At 55.6% G+C, this 19,737-nt stretch overlaps 1 protein-coding gene across 1 annotated transcript; it reads left to right on the forward strand.

Annotated features, from left to right (window-relative positions):
* The first annotated feature begins 2,833 nt into the window (after positions 1-2,833).
* On the forward strand, positions 2,834-19,427 carry EMX1 (empty spiracles homeobox 1). The gene is made up of 3 exons (XM_080813735.1): positions 2,834-3,666; positions 9,445-9,629; positions 18,861-19,427. The coding sequence occupies exons 1-3, from the start codon at positions 3,135-3,137 to the stop codon at positions 19,026-19,028; spliced, it is 885 nt and encodes a 294-aa protein (XP_080669861.1). The 5' UTR covers positions 2,834-3,134; the 3' UTR covers positions 19,029-19,427.
* The last annotated feature ends 310 nt before the right edge of the window (positions 19,428-19,737 follow it).

Consider the following 19,737-nt stretch of genomic DNA (forward strand, 5'->3'; position numbering starts at 1 on the left):
GGAGGCATTTATGTACCGGGTCAGCTGGGGGGGCATCAGAGGCAGAGACTGGGCAAGTGAGAAGGCACAGGAAGAGATGGGGGCCAGGGGGCCAAAGGGGCAAGAACACAGTGGCAGGCTTAGAGACCCCCTAAAGGTGACAAGTTCTTCTCTTAACCTACTGCAGAAAAAGCGACAATAGAGGAAGAGGCCCTAAGAGGAGCGGACATAGAGGAAACCTGGAAAGGGGTAAATGTCTGCAGAGGGAGGGAAAGGATGGAGGGAGTTTGGGAGAGGAATGCCCGAGAAGGGTGGCTGGGGAAAGGGAAAGGGGAGGGAGGATGAAGGTAGAACTGCACCCAGTGCACCCAGCACCTTAACCTTGTGGCCGCCTGCCTAGGGAGTCAGAGGCAGCTGCAGGGGTGCGGATGGAATGAGGGTGGAACCCGAGCCAAACCAGGATCACTGAGCTGTCCCAATTCAATCCAGACTGCGACCAGACTCAAGTCACCGGTCCTGCGGACTCTCTTTCTCCACGTGTAAAATGGGGTTAGTGACTAGACGGGTAGATGTCAAAGTATTTCACAAGCACCACCACAAAGGAAGGTGTTATTATAAAGATCAATCAAGTTAATAGGAATATGTATCCCCAGGACCATACAGATGAAAACAGATGTGGCCGGGGTAGATGCAAATCTAGAAAAGGCGCGGTAGATTGCAAGTTCTTCTACCTGCCCAGTTTAGCGAGTTCGCGGCCACCATCCTGCCTCTCAGTGGGGTAGGAGGTGAGGGTCTCCGGCAAGGGGCGCAAGGCTCTGGGGAGGCTTAAACTTGCTCGGGCTCCTGTCTTCTCCGTGGCAGCCCCCTGTCGCCGCAGAGCACAGGCCCAAGCAATGCTTATCCAACCGAACCCGCGTCCCCGCGGGGATCTTGCTCCAACAAAATACCCAGTTATCTCCCTCTATATAAAGCGGAAAAACTCGAGCTGTGCCTTTGCCCAGCTCCGCACCCTCACCCCCTTCGTGCTGTGGCCTGCTTAGGTCTCCACTCGGAGTTTCCCCTTTCCAGGACGGAGGCTGGAGCAAAGGAGGAGGGGGAAGAAATAAATGAAAAGTCGGGGTGGGGGGGGTGGAGCAGCGAGACAGGGAGGGGAATAGAAAGAAGGAAACCGGAGAGAGAGACCAGTAAAAAGAGCCAAAAAGAGCCGGAGAGGTCTTAAAGAGGGCAGAGGCGCTCGCGGCGGATTCGGTACCGATTCCTTCCGCAGGCGTTTCTGCCGCGGCTCCGCAGCGCTCGGCTCCGGGCTGCCCCGGACGCGAAGGGCTGCAGGGTGCGGTCGCCTCGCCGCACCCCCCCCTTGCCGCCCCCTCCCCACCTCGCCCAAGGGGGCCGGAACGGCGTCGGCGCGCGGGGGCTTTTCGGAGCAGTCGAGTGGAAAATAGACTTTAACCCGCTTTGTGGCTACAAGGGCGCCCGAAGCGCTCTCGCGGACCAGGGCTCCCGGCGCTCAGGCGGGCCACTCCCAAGACCCGGCCTGGAGTCCCTGCAGAGTCACGCGGCACGCGGAACCCCTGGCCTCGGGGCGCCGGCAGGCCCGGCCCAGGTCTGCGCACCCGGCCGCGGCCGCGCCGCCCTCACTGACCCCGGCGGCGGCGAGGAAGCTGAGCGCGCTGCGGACCCTCCTCGCAGTGCGTTGGCAGGGTCCGGGTCGCAGCTTCCCCACCACCGCCCGGCGCACTCCTAGGCCTCGGGGAGGTGTTCCTGCGGCCTGGAAGGCCCGGGTGGAAAAGTTTGCGGAGTACTGGTTCTCCTCTCCCACTCACCCCCAGGAAATTATTGCAAGAAATGGAAACCTGACGGAACAGAGTCGTCCGCGGCTCCGCGGTCGCAGGTGGAAGGTGAGGGTCAGGGGAGGCCAGGAGGCCGCTGCGTTCCGGGGATGGCTGGTGTGTATTCTTGGAGACAGGTTCGACTTGCTCGGCCAGCTCCAGGTTAAGGCCCGAGGTTCGGGCCTGGCCCGGCCCGCATGCACCTGAGCCCCACGACCAGAGAAGGCGAGGAAAGCAGCAGATCGCCCTGTGCTGAGGCCCGCCGTCCGGGTGCGAGCAGAGCGCCGCCGCCGTGGTTGGGCCAAGTACGTGCTTCCGAACCCGGATTTGCGGCTTGAGGTCTGCAAAGTGACCACTCCGGCAGCTCCTCTTGCGCTGTCCCCGGCCTGGCCCCTTGTGAAAAGAATTGGGCGTCCCCCTTTCTGGAGCTGTCCCCCGCAACCCTCAGAAAACGCGAAACCTCACGAGCAAGGCCTCGGCTTTCAGAACGCGACCCAGGAGAGAGACGGTGGGTGAGCGGGAAGGTCCCCAAGACCCGGGGAGGAGTGACCTGGTTATCTGAGAATGTATTTATCAGGCAAAAAAACACCCTCCCTCCCTCCCTCCGCTCGGATCCAAGTTGCCTGAGAACTGAAAAGACATCCCAGGATGAATTGGAGAGGGTTCAACTGAGTTACACATCGGGAAGTGGGGTTGGAGTTTCTCCGAAGCCCCGGGCCCCTCGGACTCCTTCTTGGGCTCCCGCGTGGGCTGAGACGGTTGAGACGATCGCCAGACTCAGCTAAAAGGGCAGAGACAAGAAGAGAAGCCCGTGGCGAGGGGCGGATGGGGGCTGGGGGGAGGCCTAGACAGCCGGCAGAGGCTCCAGTCCGCTTTTTGCCTCCGACTGCTGGCTCCTTCCCCACCCGCCGTCCCTCGCCCCGCCCCGCCCCGCCCCCCACCTTGGGGCAGGTGAGCGGCGGCCAATGGGCGAGCGCGGGGCAGGTGCCGGCTAACTCGCGCCTCGCAGTACAGGGGCCGAAGCTGAGCTGGGCAGTGCTGGGAGGACCTGGGGCGGGGGTCTGTCCTGGCTGGACTCGGGAGGGAGGGGGCCGGGCTCAGCCCCCAGGCCGTAGAGGCAGCTCTCAGCATCGCACGGAACCCGCGCCAGTGCCCGCGCCGGGAGCTGCCCGCTCGGCCCCAGAGGCCGGCGCGCCTAGCTGCGCGCGGTGGCCCGACTCCGCGTTCGCTCGCTCTCACGCCCCTCGCCTCTCCGCGCCTGGCTCGCCGGCAGGGTCTGAGCGCGGGCGGGCGGGCGGGGGAGGTGAGGGGTGCTGGTGTGTGTGCATGTGCCTGGCTGGGTGCACACCCCGCACGGCGGCGGCGCCAGGACGCGGAGCGCTCCCCAGAGCCCGGCTGCCTCGCTCGGCTCTGGCGACCGCGACCATGTTCCAGCCCACAGCCAAGCGCGGCTTTACCATCGAGTCCTTGGTAGCCAAGGACGGCGGCACCGGCGGGGGCACTGGCGGCGGGGGCGCCGGCTCCCATCCCCTGGCGGCGGCCGCCTCGGAGGAGCCACTCCGGCCCACGGCGCTCAATTACCCTCACCCCGGCGCGGCCGAGGCGGCCTTCGTGAGCGGCTTCCCCGCCGCCGCCGCCGCCGCCGCCGCCGCGGGCGCCGGTCGCTCGCTGTACGGTGGGCCCGAGCTCGTGTTCCCCGAGGCCATGAACCACCCCGCGCTGACCGTGCACCCGGCGCACCAGCTGGGCGCCTCCCCGCTGCAACCCCCGCACTCCTTCTTCGGCGCCCAGCACCGGGACCCTCTGCACTTCTACCCCTGGGTCCTGCGGAACCGCTTCTTCGGCCACCGCTTCCAGGGTGAGTGTCCATGCTGTGCCCGCTTAGGCGGCCGGCCAGCGCCGGCGCTGCGGTGGCGCGGGGGAGGCTCGGGGGCGTGCGGGGCTGTTCAGAAGTTGTTGAAACAAGGCTGTGGGGTCCGCAGAGGCCGATTCCCAAATGGGGAAGAGCCGCGCCGGATCCGTTCGCACTTCCGCGGCGTTGGGTTCCCTCCCAGAGAGCCAGGTTGGGACCTCCAGGCTTGCCCAGAAAACGGTGCGGGTTCGGACGCCAAACCCGGGCGCATCCCTGGAGCTTCTCCTGATCCTCCCCGCGGCCTGCCAGAATCTCTCGGTGTTGAGCCAGTCCCAGTCCAGAGAGCGCAGCGCCCGCAGCGCCCGCCGCCCCCTCCTTCTGCGCGGGCTGGACCTGGGACCCTACTTCCCTCTCACATCCACCACCAATTCCCAGATATCCGCCCTCGCTGGCGCGTCCCAGCGGAGCAAAGTCCACGCGCGTGCCCCGGGTCTGCGGAGAGAAGGGGCAGCGGGGAGGGGAGATTGGAGAGTTAATGTTCCGTGAGGAGTGCTCCACCGTCTTGGGGTGTTTCTCAACAACCTCGACCCGACTTTGTCGAGTCACAAGTGCCTCTAGGACCCAGTGTCGGGAAGGGTTGCAATAGCAACCGGCTTCCTTCGCCATGCGCCCACTCTGGGAGTCCACCCGGCGGCTGCGGGACCCACGGCAGTCCTCCCAAGCAGGGGGGCGGGGGCTTTTAAGGTCGCAGGCTAGCCGAGCTCCCACGTCTTCACTGGGCAACGGGTTTGCTAATGAAGATCCCCCACTAGCCTTACAAACGCGCGCCCGCGTGCGCTCTCTCTCTCTCTCTCTCTCACACACACACACGTTTCCATTATCTGACTTTCCCGAAGGAAAGAGTTGCATTTGTTGGAGTTCGTTTTCTTCCTGGAATTTGTTAAAGTTTGTTTCTCTTTTCTTGCCTTTTTTTCTTTTTAAAGAATGGCCTAATTTGTACAGTAATTGCTTTAGTTTCCAGTTTTATTTTGTTAGTGCAGACGGGACTGGACCTCAGCCTTTTGAGGTTCCATGACTCAGAGCTAGGTAACCCGGCTTTTAGTGAAACCAATGAAAAGGATATGGCTAGAGCTTCGGCTGCCAACCTAATCTGAGGATAAACCGCGTCTACACAGTCAAAGTAAACCAGATGCTTGGTACCATTATCTAGATAACAGAAGAAAAATGATCTTTTTTGAAGCTTTGGCTATAACTGCTGAACTGTTTCATGGGAAGCTGCTTTCCTGGTCCAATTTGTCTATTTGCTTAGTCCCATCTGACGAGTAGATACTGACCCAGCAGATCCCAACAATATAAAAGGCTGTAATTACTTGAACAAGAATTTTTGTGGGCAGACTTGTTTCCCCTCAGATTTCAAAAATTTGCCTAAATCATGCGGTGGGGGAGGGAGCCTATGGTGTCAGCCCTTTTGGGCATGAAACCTGTCAATTACAATGATTGTTTATTGCTATAAATGATTGAAGTTTTATTCAAAACTGAGTAAACCATCTCGGTGATCCTTGGGCCCAGCCCAGCCTGGGTCTCAAAACCGGGCACCCATGGGCCGATCTGAGAGTCGCGGCTATTTTTGAACCGTCGGGCCGGGGAAGTAGGACCCGTGGTTAGGAGGCTGGTGCAGGGACAGGGGCTCTGCGGAGAGGGCAGAGCCGGTCCTAAGCCCTGGGGTCTCTGATCATCCGGGGAAGGCCTCCCCCGCTGAGCCCTCGGCTTCAGACCTGGCGTCCCACGCCCTCCTAGATGCTTTTCCCGCCTCTGGCCTGGTCCCCGCGGGCACGGGGCACCGAGGGCCGGGGACAACTCGCGACAGATCCACCTCCGGCTCTGAGCATTCCCAGCCAATCGAGCCCACATGAATTCTCCGAAAAACCTCAGAAATTGCCGCGGCTCCCTGAGCCATCAGTTCCGGCGGGCACGTTGTCGAGTTGCAAAAACGGTTGAAATTTTCTCTTAAGAACCGTTTCTGGACGCGGAAATGGAGCCATGTGTGGCCGCATTTTTGAACTCGGAAATCCGTTGGACACGGAAGGACTTTGCCGACCCTGAGACGTTTCGGCTTTGGGTCGGGTCTTCGCCTCCGCGGCCCGATGCGCGGCCCGGCAGCTGTGAGCCTGGAGGTCCTAGCTGGGCCTCGGGGCTGCGGGCCGAGCCGTCCCAGGCCCTCCGGCGCCGCGTTTTCTAGAGAACCGGGTCTCTGCGATGCTCATTTCAGCCCCGTTTTAATGCAAGAAACGAAACCCTACACGAACGAAAAGGAACATGTCTGCGCTCCGTGCGCAGCGCGGGCCAGCGCGCGGGGAAGCGGCTTCTCGGCGGAGCGAGGCGGTGGAAGAGGAAGAACCCACGGGGGATGGTCTGGATCAGGCGGCGGGATCCTGAAGCCCATAGACTTCGAGGCCTGAAGGGGAGGAGCCGGCGGAAACCGGGAATTGGCCGCACTTCGGTGCCATTTCCCGGACGCAGGAACTTTCCAGGCCGGGAACGGCGTCTGGAGGGGGCCTGGGAAGCCCCAACCCTCAGGGATCCGCGTTGGTAATGGGCCGGTGCTTCAAAGGGCGCCTTTGTTCCGGCAGGAGGAGGGGGAATGAGGTTATCTCCGCAGCTTGGGGGGCCTCTCCCACTCGTCGCCCCAGGCTCCTCCGCCCAGCCGGCCGGCCCAGAGCTCCTGGCCGGCCATGGCCTCTCCAGAAGGGAGTTCAGCGGCTAGCGCCGGCACTTCGGATCCTTTAGTTCCCACGTCCGGCCACCTCAGTCCTGGGAGTCTCTCCTGCCAGTCCCTGCCTTCCCTGCATTGAGAGGCTGAAGAAAAATGGGGTGGGGTTCGGTTCCTCCTGGCTCCAGGGAAGCTGAAGTCATCCTCCTTCCACTTTTCCATCTCTCCTTGTCTGAAACTGACAACCCACTGCCAGGGGTGAGAACTACTGCAGGGAAACGGGCCACACTGGCCCCAGCCCCAAGCTTGTTCTGCTCTTGTGGTCCAGTTAAGGGAAACTGAAGCTGCGGTAGGGACTGTTGAGGCCCCCTACCCATAATGAGAGGGGCCCAGGAACTTAGGCGCCTAAAGCATCACTCTATCCTTACAGAAACATAGAGCTATTTGATCAGCTTGTCCGGATAGTTAGTTTTGCACTAAACCCCCTCTCTCTTACAGGAAAAAAAAACCTTGCTTCTTTTGAAATCCAGTCTGTCATCACTTTTCAGTATACTGAGTCATTTTCCTGCCCCCTTGCTTCTTCGTGGTTGGGTCAGATGGACCCCTGTGTTTCAGCAGGTACATGTGGACATAGACTGAAGGACACAGTCTATCTGCCCCAACAGGGCATGACAGTAAACCAAGCCTAGCTTTTCCTAAAATAGCCAGACTTGAGGCAAAGGGATGTGTGTATGTCACAAGGACAGAATAAGCTTGTTGCTTCCATCCTCCACTTTGGGTTTATGAAGACAAACACAGAGAAGTCCACCATGCAAGGGACCAACACATACCCCCCAGAATTACAAAACGGCCATCAAACCATACACACCGATGCAGACTGCTGTCCTGCTCTCCCAGACACAGATGGTCCCTGACACTCCTGCATCCCACACTCCAATCTACAGGGTCTCTCCAGGCTGCCACCTCACTTTTGACAAGCCTGGGCCGATTGAGCTGCTGAGGCCAACACTGGAACTCTGGGATGAGCGGGGCCTTCTCCCTGCCCAGCTTATTTGTCCAGAGGCAAAACTACTGTTGGGACTCCGTCCAGGCTCAGAACCACACAGTGTGCTGAAGCAGTTTAACATCAGCAAGAAGGGTTTGCTTCCCACCCGCCTCTTCCACCTTTCTCTGGCCTATCACACTGGTACCCACTTAAGACTTTAATTCTTATTCCTACTTGGATCAGGCTCCTCCTTTCATTCCTTTTACTCCTCTCTGACAGACCACTTCACTTGATCATCTATCCCCTCCACCACCACCAGTTAAACTTCCTTCATTCAGGCCTAACAGCCCTGGGCCTGCCTCCACCTTGAAGGGCCCACTGGGCAGAGCGTCCCCCTCCATCTCCCCAAGGTGTGATGCCACTCCCTTTTGTAGCTGCACAGATCCAGCCACTTGAAACGGAAAAGTAATTGTCAGGGGACTTCATTTCCCCTCTGGCAACCTTGTTCTAGAAGGGGGGTGGGGGGACAAAACCCAGCAATAAAAGTCACCTGTGTAAGCGTCCAAAGCCCAAGGAGTTGGGGAAAGTAATGCCAGTCAGTTTCCACCAGCAGAGGGACGTGAACAGTTACCTGGAGAGTTTTAGCAATAGCATGTCCATGATGTGCCCTTACTTCCCTTACAGAGGTATTTCCAGAAATGGAAAATCTCAGCTGAGATCCAAACAATTGCCTTAAACAAAACAACAGGTCAAACTGGGTAAAACCAGTGGGCCATTGCTGGAGGAGTTCATTGGCTCAGTCAATCTCAACCGATAACTGTGTGAAAACATTCCATCTTGGGCTCTTCATTGTCAGTGGCTCAAGGGTACTGATATTTGCCCATGCATGAGAACCCACGGGTGATGTCAGGGCCTGTTTCAAGTCTGAGAGCATGTGAAACCAAGCCAGAGATTGCATGAAGACCTGGTGGGGGGTTTACTGAACGTGGGGTGGTAGGTGGAGGCTCATTTTGGCTTTTGTACTTCCTGACCTCACCACCCTGGGAGCCTTATCCCACCCAGGGTCAGCCCCTCCTCCTGCTTGTAGGAGCTGAGTTCCCATGATGGCCAACACTTGCCAAGGGACAATTACACTCTTTGAAAATCCTGTATGGTAGATGAGAGAAAAAGACAGTAGGGAGGCTGGAGCATATATTTACACACGCCCATGCAGAAACCAATATATCTATATCTATATATATTAGAGAGAAAGATGACATCTAGATATTTATACACGTGTTTCTTCAGCACGGGACTATTCAGGGATGAAGCAAGGCCTTTTCCCACTGGAGAGCATTAGGAGTCTCCTGGGGGGCAGTGAGCTTTACCTGAAGGCCTCGGTGAAAGAGGAGGGGAAAGGGGAGGAAGAAGCCTGACCTTAGACCTTTAGGTGTTGCCTGGACATTGACCTAGCCGCTGGCCTATTTTTACCACTTGCAAGGTAGAGCCTGGGCCTGTTGGCAGGAATTTTCAGAGGGCTAGCGGCCTGAGCATTTAGCTGCAAGGGTGGTTTAAACAGGTGTGAAAAGAGAGTGCCTTGGGTCCCTTTTAGTTCCTGAAAATGTGTTTGGCATGAGGGTGGTGAGCAGCCTCACTGTTCCCCATATCACCTTCGTGACTCTCAGCCCTGTCCCTCCTCGTGTAGCAGGGCCGCTGACAAAGAGAGCTCAGGGATTTTTCCCACCCCGGCTCTTCCGCTGCTCCAGGCGCCTCGCTAGGCCTGGGTCCTCCTCTTGGCCCATCTAGTGATCCGCTGCTCTGCTCCTCAAGGCCTCCGTCGACCGACGGGGTAGCTTCTCGAACCCTCAGGAAGTATGGGGGAGGAGAGAGGAGTGGACTTAAGGAAGGGGCGGCACAAGGGAAAAGGGAGAAGTGGGGGCGGGAGCCAAGGATTGGAGAGGGCAACGGAGCGCCAAGGGCGTTTGCGAGCGGGGCCTGAGGGCCGGGCTCGGCCGGCTCCCGCGGGCGGCCCGGCGGCCGGGCTGCGGCTCACAGCGCCCCATTCTCTCTGTCTGTACCTGCTGTGTTGCCGTCGGCGGCGCGGCCGCAGCGAGCGACGTGCCCCAGGACGGGCTGCTTCTGCACGGCCCCTTCGCGCGCAAGCCCAAGCGGATCCGCACGGCCTTTTCGCCCTCGCAGCTCCTGCGGCTGGAGCGCGCCTTCGAGAAGAACCACTACGTGGTAGGCGCCGAGCGGAAGCAGCTGGCCGGCAGCCTCAGCCTCTCGGAGACGCAGGTAATCACCACCCAGCCGGCCCGCGCTCGGCCCGCGGGCCCAGGTGCAGGTGGGGGCGGGCAGGTGCAGGAGGGGCCCGAGGCTCACGCCCCCGCCTTCCCCGGAGCTCGGTCCCACTCAGTTCCAAAAGCCACCCCTACCCCCCCGCGGCCCTCTGGCAAAGCCTATCTCTAGAGCCCCTTCCCTCCCGCTGCGGTTAGCCTCGCTGAGGCCGCAGGACCTCAGTCAAGCTCTAAGGACCCACCAGGACTCTGGACTCAAACCACAGCCCAGCCTGCTCTCAAAACCCACAGGAGGCGCCGGGTTCTCAGGAGGAGGCAGGGCCACGCCGCAGTCACTCCCGAGCTGTCCCAGTGTCCCCTGGAGCCGTTTCAGCCCTGTGGTTACTGCGGCTCTTCTCCGCCTCTCCTCTGGGGTGCTCACGGTTTTGTGGGAGGCCCGGGCCTTTCCCACCCCCCGCACCGGCTTTGCTGCTGTTCATGGGCCGAGTTGGCGGAGGCCTGGGCTGCCCACCAGCGGCTGTGGTGTGGGGAGAAAGCCCACGTGTCCTCAGGCTATAAACATCAGAAGCCGAGGAATCAGCCAGGAAGGGGCCAGCCCTGCTTGGGCTCGGAGGGGGGGCGCTGATCTCTGCGCAGGCAGGCTGCTAGGGCTCTGGAAACTGGTGTTTGGGGCGCGCAGACATGGGAGGAAAGTGGGAATGGTGGAAAAGTAGATTCGGGGACTCAGGGACTGCGTCCAAACACTTGGAGGGCTGTTGAGTTGGGGAGGGAACAAACTCCAGTGGCGTTGGAGAGGTTTTGAACTGGGTGAATTTAGGGTAACCACGGAGTATTTTTGTAACTGATAATTAAGAAAAGAAAAAATTAAAGAACTAGATTAGAGTCCTATGGAGGCAGATTTGGATTTATTGTAAGTGAAGACTTCGCCTTAAATAAATGCTGTGTGGAAGCACCGCCTGAGCTCTTAGTCCCTGGGAGTCCGATATAGCTGTAGGGGCTGGCTGCTGCCCTGGAGGCTGATTTCAGAGTCTGGATGGGCCTTGGGAGATGGTATTCCCTTCCATCCCTCAAAGCTCCCAGATGTGCAAATGAGAGGCCACTTGCTTGTCCAGGGGCCCCTGGGCTTTTTATCACCCTCTCCCCATTCTTGGTGGTCTGGCCCCTACTATCTTCCATCCTAGTGCCCTGAGGAGGTGTCTTGGGGCGAGGGGGACAGCCTGGGGTCTCCGGGGGAGTAGTGAAATTAGGAAGGGGTCCCAGTGGGGAATCCAGACCCTAAGTGCCTCCCCAGTCCCCCAGCAGACATCACTGGCTGGTCCTCACGTCCTATTTTGGTTTCTATTGTCAAGACGTCTTATCTGTCTGATGCTCCATTTAATCACACATTACTCTCTCCTCTACCGCAGGACCTGTGCTTTTTCAGATTTGCTGGTTGGGCTGTTCTAACTGCAGAGCTAAAGCTTACAAAACAGCCAAGTTAATTTTTAAAATGTTTAAAAGAAATATATGCTAAAAAACTGAGTTAATAAAATAATACCCCCATTCCCTCCTGGCAAACAGTGTTTTAAAGTTGTCTAAAACAAGGTGTCAATTTAAGAATGGTGTTTATAGTTAACATCATTTAAAAAGTATTAGTTATTAAATTTTAATTGCAGAAGTGTAAGAAAACAAAACGGTTTATAATCCTCCCACCCACAGATTAACACTTGTTGAAATAATGTCATTGTTTTTAAACTTTTAATTTTTTAGCTCAGTGAGGGCATTTTTAATTAACTTTCTTTCAAACCAAATCTAGCTGCCTGTTTGCTCCCCAAAATTCCAGTTAGTAAATATAATGATTGTTTCCTTCATTTTTGTTATGTTTCAAACACATTTAAAATAAAACCGGGTAGAATAATATAGTATATCCAGCTTAACTATCAAAACTCATGTCTAATATCATTCTATCTATGGATGAGCTGGTTTTAGCATATGGAACAAAACAAAACACAATAGAACTACAGGAGGCTTGAGCCTGAGAAACCATCCTGTAAAGGCTCCTATTTTCAGGTGAGAACTGAGATAGAGAGATGGGGTGGGCAGAGCTCCCTAGGAGGACAGATTGAATTTTATTATCTGCCTCCTTGCTAATTGACTGTGTGACCTTGTGCAAGTTACTCAACTCTCTGAGCTCTAATTTTCTCATCTGGAAAATAGATTGTTTGAGGATTAAAGGCACGTAATAGGAATTGAAATAATATGAATTCTAATCCCCAGTCCTTCCCTTCCCTCTGTGTAAAGTAATATATATATCAAGTTGGTTAGTGTTACAGTAAGCCCCTAGACTGGGCTTCCTGAATCAGTCTGGTGTTTCTTCTGCCATATCTGGTCTCCTTCACCATCATAGCTGTCTTTCTGTCCCTCTTGTAACTTATCATTTGGACTTAGGTTATCTAATTAATTATCCATCTTTCAGTATTTACTGGGCAAGCCTACCTGTCATTTCCAACTATTGGCTATTTGTCAAACGTCCATCTCTGCCGTCAGTCCCCTGCCATCTATTTCTACTGTCAGTAACTGCATTAACTACATTTGTCTCTAGGAGCTCTACAATCCGTTCTGCACACATAGCTGTTTTATAACTAGCCACGTACTTCTCGGTCTGAGCTCCTTAAAATGCCTCTCCAAAGCTGGTTAATTATACTTCCTATTTTCTGTTAATTACATTCTTCTTCCTCCTAACACTAGCTCTCACTTACTCAATTGTTGATTATTTCCTTATCATCTATTCTGTTTTATCTTCTGTGTACCTACCATCCTTCTCAAGCTTCCCTCTATACAGATCTAGTTAGCTACTGCCAGGGTATTCATATGCCTGCTACTGCTTACCTATCGTGTCATCAGCTCTGTCTTTGTCTTCTTTCTGGGCCTCAGTTGCTGTATCTGTAACATTTAATGAAATGAACTCCATGGTTCTTTCTAGCCCTGAGTTTCTGTCTCATCTATATTCTCCTCTGTATTTCTGTATAGTGCTCCCTCCAAGTTCTCAGAGCTCACAGTACATCTCCTGTATATCATAATACGCATAGGACTTTGCTGCTGCGAAATTATCTACCACGTCCAAATGTCACTCTGTAGACTGGCTAGTTCCATCTCGCAAGGAAATCTCAACATACAGATTCCCAGGCCCCATTCAGGAGATTCTCTTAGAAGTTCCAGGATAGGATCCAGGAAATGTTTTTAAAACAGCTCTCTGGGTGATTCTGATGAACAACAAGCCGGCTTTGGGAGCCAGGGGTCAAGCGTTGCTGCTTCTCTCTATACTCTATAGGGTCCTGCTCAGTGACAAGCAAGGAGTCGATGCTCCATAAACATGTATGGAATAATTTCTGTGGATTGTACACATCTCCATGTGTTAACTTTATCAGTCATTTCCCTTTCTTTCTGTAGTCACTGACACCTCCCTGTGTCTCCGTTTTCTATTCTTCCCTTGCACTTTATTTTAGATGTTCTAGTTTTATCCACCAGTTCGTGGGTAAAACTCCTGGTAGGATTAAGGAAATCATTGTGTGGGTCTTAATCTAGGGCTCAGGGGTCTCTGTATGCTCAAAGCTTTAGTATGGAGTGTTGGGAGGTGGGCAAGCTGAACTTCTTTGTCGGGGCAGGTTTGTACGTTTGGTGGAGTGTTGGATATCTATGCGGGGAAGGCTATGGGTCAATCCAGGAAGTGGAGGAAGTGGTTCCGGGAAAGGGCTGGTTCTCCTTTCTGGCTCTGATCACTTGCTCCTCACCGCTGTGGCGCTACTTTGGAGTCTGACCCGGATAACTGGGTGATGTCCACCTGAGCTTCAGTCCTGGTGGGGCAGACCCGGATTGGGGTCAGATCAGAGCTGTGAATGGAAGTGAGTGTGTGTGTGTGTGTGTGTGTAATGGGTGTGTGTAACATGTATGTGCTACAGTGTGGGGCACATGCAGGCAGTGTGATTGATGCCCAGAGTCAGGTGATATCACATAAAAGTGGCATGGAAGGCAGCTTACGTGCTTACGTGCACGCATGTGGGTAGCATGGTAGGTGTATGGGGAAGGAGTCCAGGCTGATCAGCCGGTCAGTGTTTCCAGCTGCCCCTCCTGCTCTGAACCGTTCAGCAGGTGTTTCTTCACCTTCTCTGGCTTTGAGTTCAGTTGAGCTGTGACAAAGGGGTGCAGAAATGGAGTCCTCGGCCTTGGAGATTCGTAATGGGGGGAACTGTAAAGTGTGCACACTGGCAGAATATGCACAAGGAGTGACTAGAGCCTCCTTGAAGTCACAGCTGTGGGCTGAGGGAAGTTAGGGGAGACTTGCAGGGGTGGAAGTTTCCCAGAAGACCTCAGGCCCAGAAAGCTTGGAGGGATGCACAGGGTTCTACATTGGTGGGAAGGAAGGGAAGGGTTTGACATGGGTGGATTAAGATGCAGCAGGAGGTGTCAAGTCTGGCCACCATCCTGGGGCCCAAGAACAGGTGGGGAGGTCTCAGAAGGCAAGAGTGTCTGATTACCTGCCTGTGGGTTTTTCCCTCTAGGGCATTGGTAAGGAGACTTCTTGGGGTCCATTCCTGCTCTGAAAAACTCTGCTTTTGAGATGATGGTTGAGAAGGAGATATCCAAATGACTTGAATTTTAGGGAAGGTCAAGAGACCTTTGTTACTAGCTCACTGTCGGTTCGGAGACGGACTCATCTCTTCTCCAGGTCTTGGTTCTTTTCCAAGAATTTCTGTGTCACTCAAGTTCCAGAGCCCAGTGAGAGGCAGGATAGGGCAGGGGAGGTGAGGTAGACTGGAGTAGGTCCCTGGGGTCTAGTCCTAAGGAGGCAGATGACTCTGTGATGTCTTTCTGAGAGTGAGGGCAAGCATCCATATGATCTGGCAGAGGAGGAGGCAGGAAGGCTTAGGACGAGTTGGGCTATGTATGGTTTCACGGGGAGTCAGAGGTGACCTCCCTCAGTTTGGTGGGCCTAGCGTGGCATTGGGCTTGACCCTGATAGTGGGAGTAGCTCATATGATCAAATAATAGGAAATGGATCCCCAGCAGAGAGGGCTATTACCTTGATAGAGTGTTTGAACACCTTGCAGACAAGTATTCTCCTGAATGCAGGCAGGCAGGGGCCACAGACTCTTCCATTTGGGATGGGCTAAAGTTGGGGACCAGTGGAAATGAAGGGATCCAAATCTGGGTCATTCAAATAGCAGGTTACTCAAAAGTAAAGTGAAATAATTGGCTGGAGCTGTAGTTTGCTTGTGTGTTAGTTCCTTCGTCCATTCACTTGCTCATCAGTACATGCACACCTTCATTCATTAATGTTACGTACATCAGTCAGTTCTCTCATACATTAATGCACGCATGCGTTCATTCATTCCTCCACAGCACCTTCCTCATCCTGTTTGACTCATGCTGACCCCTGTGCCTCCCAACAGTACATCTCCCTCCCTCCCCCAGATTCTCCCTAGAAGTGGTTAACCCAGTCCACAACATGGAGAATTAAGAATTGACCCTGTTGTAGAAGTGTCCACTGAACTATGCCTAAAAAGAATCCCATCTCTCCAGCCATCGCACTTGCCAAACCGCTTTTCTGATTAGACCTCAATCCCTCCACCATTGATTTTCTCGGGCTCTCCATGTCTGTCCGAGGCACCTCTTGCCCAGAGCACAGGGCCAGGTACTTCACCTGTGGCCATCTTGCTGAACAGACTGGCACGTGCCCACGGGGACTCTAGCCCACACTACTACGCTGCTTTGGTTCTCCAGGTTCCCATGGCCTGATAAGGAGACAGAGGTTCGAGAAGTAAATGAATGCACTGCTGGGGTCCCTGTTGCTGAGACAGGGAAAGTTACTCGGGAAGCACAGACAAGGCAGCGGGGCAGGTCCAGCCCAGGAACATCTGAGCAGGCTTTTGAAGGCTAAGCAAGAGTACTCCAGGCAGGGAAACTCAGGTAAACGTGGAGAAGCTTGGAAGGATCCGGCTTCTCTAAAACACTGAGACATTCGGGGAGATGGGGACTTGGGAGGCCAAAAGGAACCTCTCTCCAAACCCACAGGAGTCACAGATCGGGGAGTGGTTTCTTCAGCCAACATCCCGATGGTGCCCGGGGCCAGTGGGCGGGTGTGGTGGGGAAGCGGGTACAGAATAAACACAGCTTCATAAAGCTAGCACTCAGAGCGGGATGCACACTGCATGACCTGGTTCCTTTCTAGGGCCTCTGTCCTCCAGGGAAAGGGCTCTGGGGTGACCCCAGATCGCCCCGCTGGATTCCGGGGTAATGTCACTCTGGCCTCCTACTACACTCAGAGCCCAATTCTTTCTCTTTTTTCTAAGAAAAAATAACTCTTAATTGTTATCAGTAATGCATCAAGGAAAAGACAAAAAGTGGAAAGAAGAAAGAAATGTCACCCACACTTTAAGTACATTTCCTTCTAGTCTTTTTTCCCTATGCATAGATTTTGTTTTCCCATGGTTGTGATCACACTGTGCCCAAACCGTATCCTGCCCTTTTCATTGACATTATTAAGTCATAAGCAGCCCCCTGTTATTACAGTCTTTGTAAACAGCATCTGGTCACTCAGCCTAAGGCTGTTCACAAGATAGCCAGTCTGCCTTGGGAGACAGTTTACCTCCCTGTTTCTAGAAAGCTGCCTCCTTGACCCTGGTCGTTTTCACGGAGAAAATATTCAGGATCCCCTTTCATTTGGGTGGGCCAGGAAAGGTGGCTTTTGCCGGAAAACGTACCGTGTGCCTGGAGCTCCACCATTGAGGACTTTCCTCCTTCAGGCCAGTGTTGTGGGGTGAGGATAGCAGGCTGGGTCCCTCCCACTCCAGACAAGTCTCCTTCCCGAAAGGAGCCTCGGAGTGTGTGTGGGAGGGAGAAGATGCAGAAAGGGGCCAGCTGTCCTGGTGTTGCCCAGAGCTTCCCCAATTGCCCCATCCCTCCGCTGGGCTCGCTTAGCCTTTGGCCAGCCCCGAGGGCCCTCGATAATGCCACTCTGGCCCCACATCCAGGCCTCCCAGGCACTCACCCACCTACTGGCTGGCATAGTGTCAGTGGGCTCTTGGATGGGGGGGAGGGCAGTCAGGGGCCAGATGCAGCTGTGCTGAGAACCACCCAGAGCCCAGCCTGCCCTGTACCCCAGAAAGGTGGTTATGGGATCTAGAAGTCTTGTCCCCAGAGCATCTACCATTTTCCTTTGTCTGTCTGAGGTGAGACAGGCAGGCGGTGGGTTTGCCCCCTGACTTAGAGACGAGGGAAGAAGCTCCTCCCTCCCTTACTCTATCCACTAAGGCCAGGGGCCTCATTTCTTCCTATCCCTAGCTCGATGTCCTCCCCCCACAGTGCTCTAAAATTAAAGGGCAGGGCAGACCCTGGGGAGAGGGAGCTGTTAGGGGAAGCCTTGGACTGGGTGGGCTCCATGAAGCAGACAGGGGGCCGGCTGTGCCTGGGAAGCATGAAGGCAGAGCGTCTCTGTGCCCTGACATGAGGCCTGCTTTTGGCCCAATACTGCCTTGTTTTATAGCTACAGCCTGTACTTTTCAGCCGTTCTTGGAGTGGGTCATCTTCTGAGGACCGCCCCTGTCCCCACCCAGGGTTCCAGGATCTTCCCTTAGCATTCACTGCTGCTGCCAAAACCAAGTATGCTCACCATCATTCCACACACGACCTCCCACTCACCACCGGCAAGGACACTGGGGGGTCACCCAGCGGCAGCCAACAGCACCTGCTAGCTTTGTAAATGAGCTCTCATTTTCAGGAAACCATCCATGTCTCTGCCATCTCTGTGTCACCTCCCCCAGGGACCCTCGGGAGCAAAAGCCCAGGAGGTGCCCTGGAGCTGCAAAGCCGCCGGAAAAACATCTCTCCTACAGATGAGGGGCTTAAGCCCAGAACAGGGAAGGAACTTAGCAAAGGATCTGCGCTCAGGCCCGCTTTCACCAACTCTGAGGATGGGGGCGGGCGATGGCCTGGCTCTGCAAGGCCAGGAGGAGCGGACAGACTGAGCAAGGCTTCCTCCACAGTCTCAAGCACTATGTCTAGTTAGGGAGCTGGGATAGCCCTCCTTGATCATGCATAAGAGGATGTTAAAGGCTGTATCCTGGACACTGAGCAAATGCTGGGGGAGGTGGGAGAAGTGAGGGGTGAGGAGAGATATGGCTGAATCTGGGGCAGCTTCCTGGAGGAGGTGAGCTTAGCATTGTTTACCTGTCCCTCCAAGCCCCTCCCCCCATCACAGAGGACAGCTATCTGCTTTTGAACCCTCCCCTTGTCAGGACTCTCACTGCCTGACACAGAAGCAGGGGGCCCTCTCTGTTTAAGAGGAGCTCACTTCTCTACCCTGCAATTTCTCCTGTGTAACCTGTTCCCATATTTGGATGGGCTGCAGAGGCCAGTGCTTTGGGGGCAAGAAGTTTAGAGCACTGGCCCCGATCTCGCTGCAGACTCCCCTATGTCTAAGGAGGAGGCCTTGTTAGTGGGTTTCAGACCACCGTGAGTAGCTGTCCCCTGAGGGAGCAGCCATCCACCTGCCCAGCTCAACCTCTGATGTAGGGTGGGGGGAATGCTGCCTGACGTTGTTCATAGGGTCCTCTGGAGAAGCTGATTGACCTAGATGGTGTGTGAGTTGGAACTTTGAGTGGCGGGGTATGTGACCCTAGGAGTGCTCTGGCTGTCCTGGGCACCGCTCTTGGAGTGGACATCACCTCCTGGTTATTAGCCATGTCCACTCTGCCTCGTTGTGCTGCAAAGAGCACAGGGTGGCTGGGGGTGGGGGTACATCAGGGCCACAGGCGCTCATCAGGACTCATGCAATGGCTTTTTATACGTTCGCCTACTCACTCTTTACCTCCACCTCGTGAAGGAGTGATTATTATCTCTTCCTAGAAACGGGTAGGGACCCAGGCCTGCTGGGCTCCAGAGCCTGGCTTCCTCCTCTCTACTGTGCTGTGGTTACAGGATGCGCGGCAGCTCTGTGATTGCTCCCTGCCCTCTGCGAGAGGGACTGGAAGATGGCCCCATCTTGGCCCCCTGTGTCCTCTTCCCACCCCACCTCATTCACATCTGGAGGCATAGTCTTTCAGATCCAGCAGGCGGCACCTGGCCAGAGGAGCGGACCCTGGCCTTGGTTTCCCCATCTGGCTCCCAGCTCAGCCCGGGCACTGAGACCCCAGGAGCTGCTCTGGGGGCCTCCTGGGTGTTTCTTACTTCTGCCCCTCCCTCCCTGGCCCAGGTGAAGGTGTGGTTCCAGAACCGGAGGACAAAGTACAAGCGGCAGAAGCTGGAGGAAGAAGGGCCTGAGTCTGAGCAGAAGAAGAAGGGATCCCACCACATCAACCGGTGGCGCATCGCCACGAAGCAGGCCAACGGGGAGGACATCGACGTCACCTCCAATGACTAGAGTGGGCAGCCACGGATCCACAAGAGCAGAGCACCTGCTCGCTGCCGGCCAGGGCCCCCGGGTGGGCCCAGCTGGACTCTGGCCGCTCCCCCGCCAGGCTTCAGGGAGGCCTCGAGCCACGGCCGCGCAGGGCTTGGAGCCTGGGGCCACTGCTGACGGAGGGACAAGAAATGGGCTGGCTGAGGCCTGGGACTCCTCCACCTTCTCCTCAGAGAGTCCACCTGCCTGGGCAGGCCGCCGGCCACAGCAGCCTCCCAGCCACTCTCCACTTCTCTGATCTCCTCTGTTTGTTTTGATGCGTTTCTGTTTTAATTTATTTTCCAGGCACCCACTGTAGTTCTTAGTGATTCCCTTGTATCTCCCTTCCCTATGGGAATAATAAAAGTCTCTCTCTTAATGACATGGGCATCCAGCTCCGCCCCCCCGGAGCCTGTGAGCCTTAGGGGTGGATTCGGGCTCTGGGGACCAGTGGGGAAGGGCAGAGCAAGCTTGTACAGCACCTGGGAGCCTGGGGCGGGGCCTGGGAGAGTCAACCCATTACCTTTTCTCCTCTGATGGTGGTCCACCCTGATCTTGAGCTCCAGCTCTAGAGAAAGGGAAACTGAGGCTAGACGTGGGGAAAGACCAACCTGTGTCTTAAGGGAGGCTAGCTACGCTCAGGCCTTTCCAAGCTTATGGAGCAGTGGGAAGCAGGCGCATGTGGCTTAGG

Source organism: Martes martes (assembly GCF_963455335.1).
Source record: "Martes martes genome assembly, chromosome: 9".
NCBI classification, from domain to species: Eukaryota; Metazoa; Chordata; class Mammalia; order Carnivora; family Mustelidae; genus Martes; species Martes martes.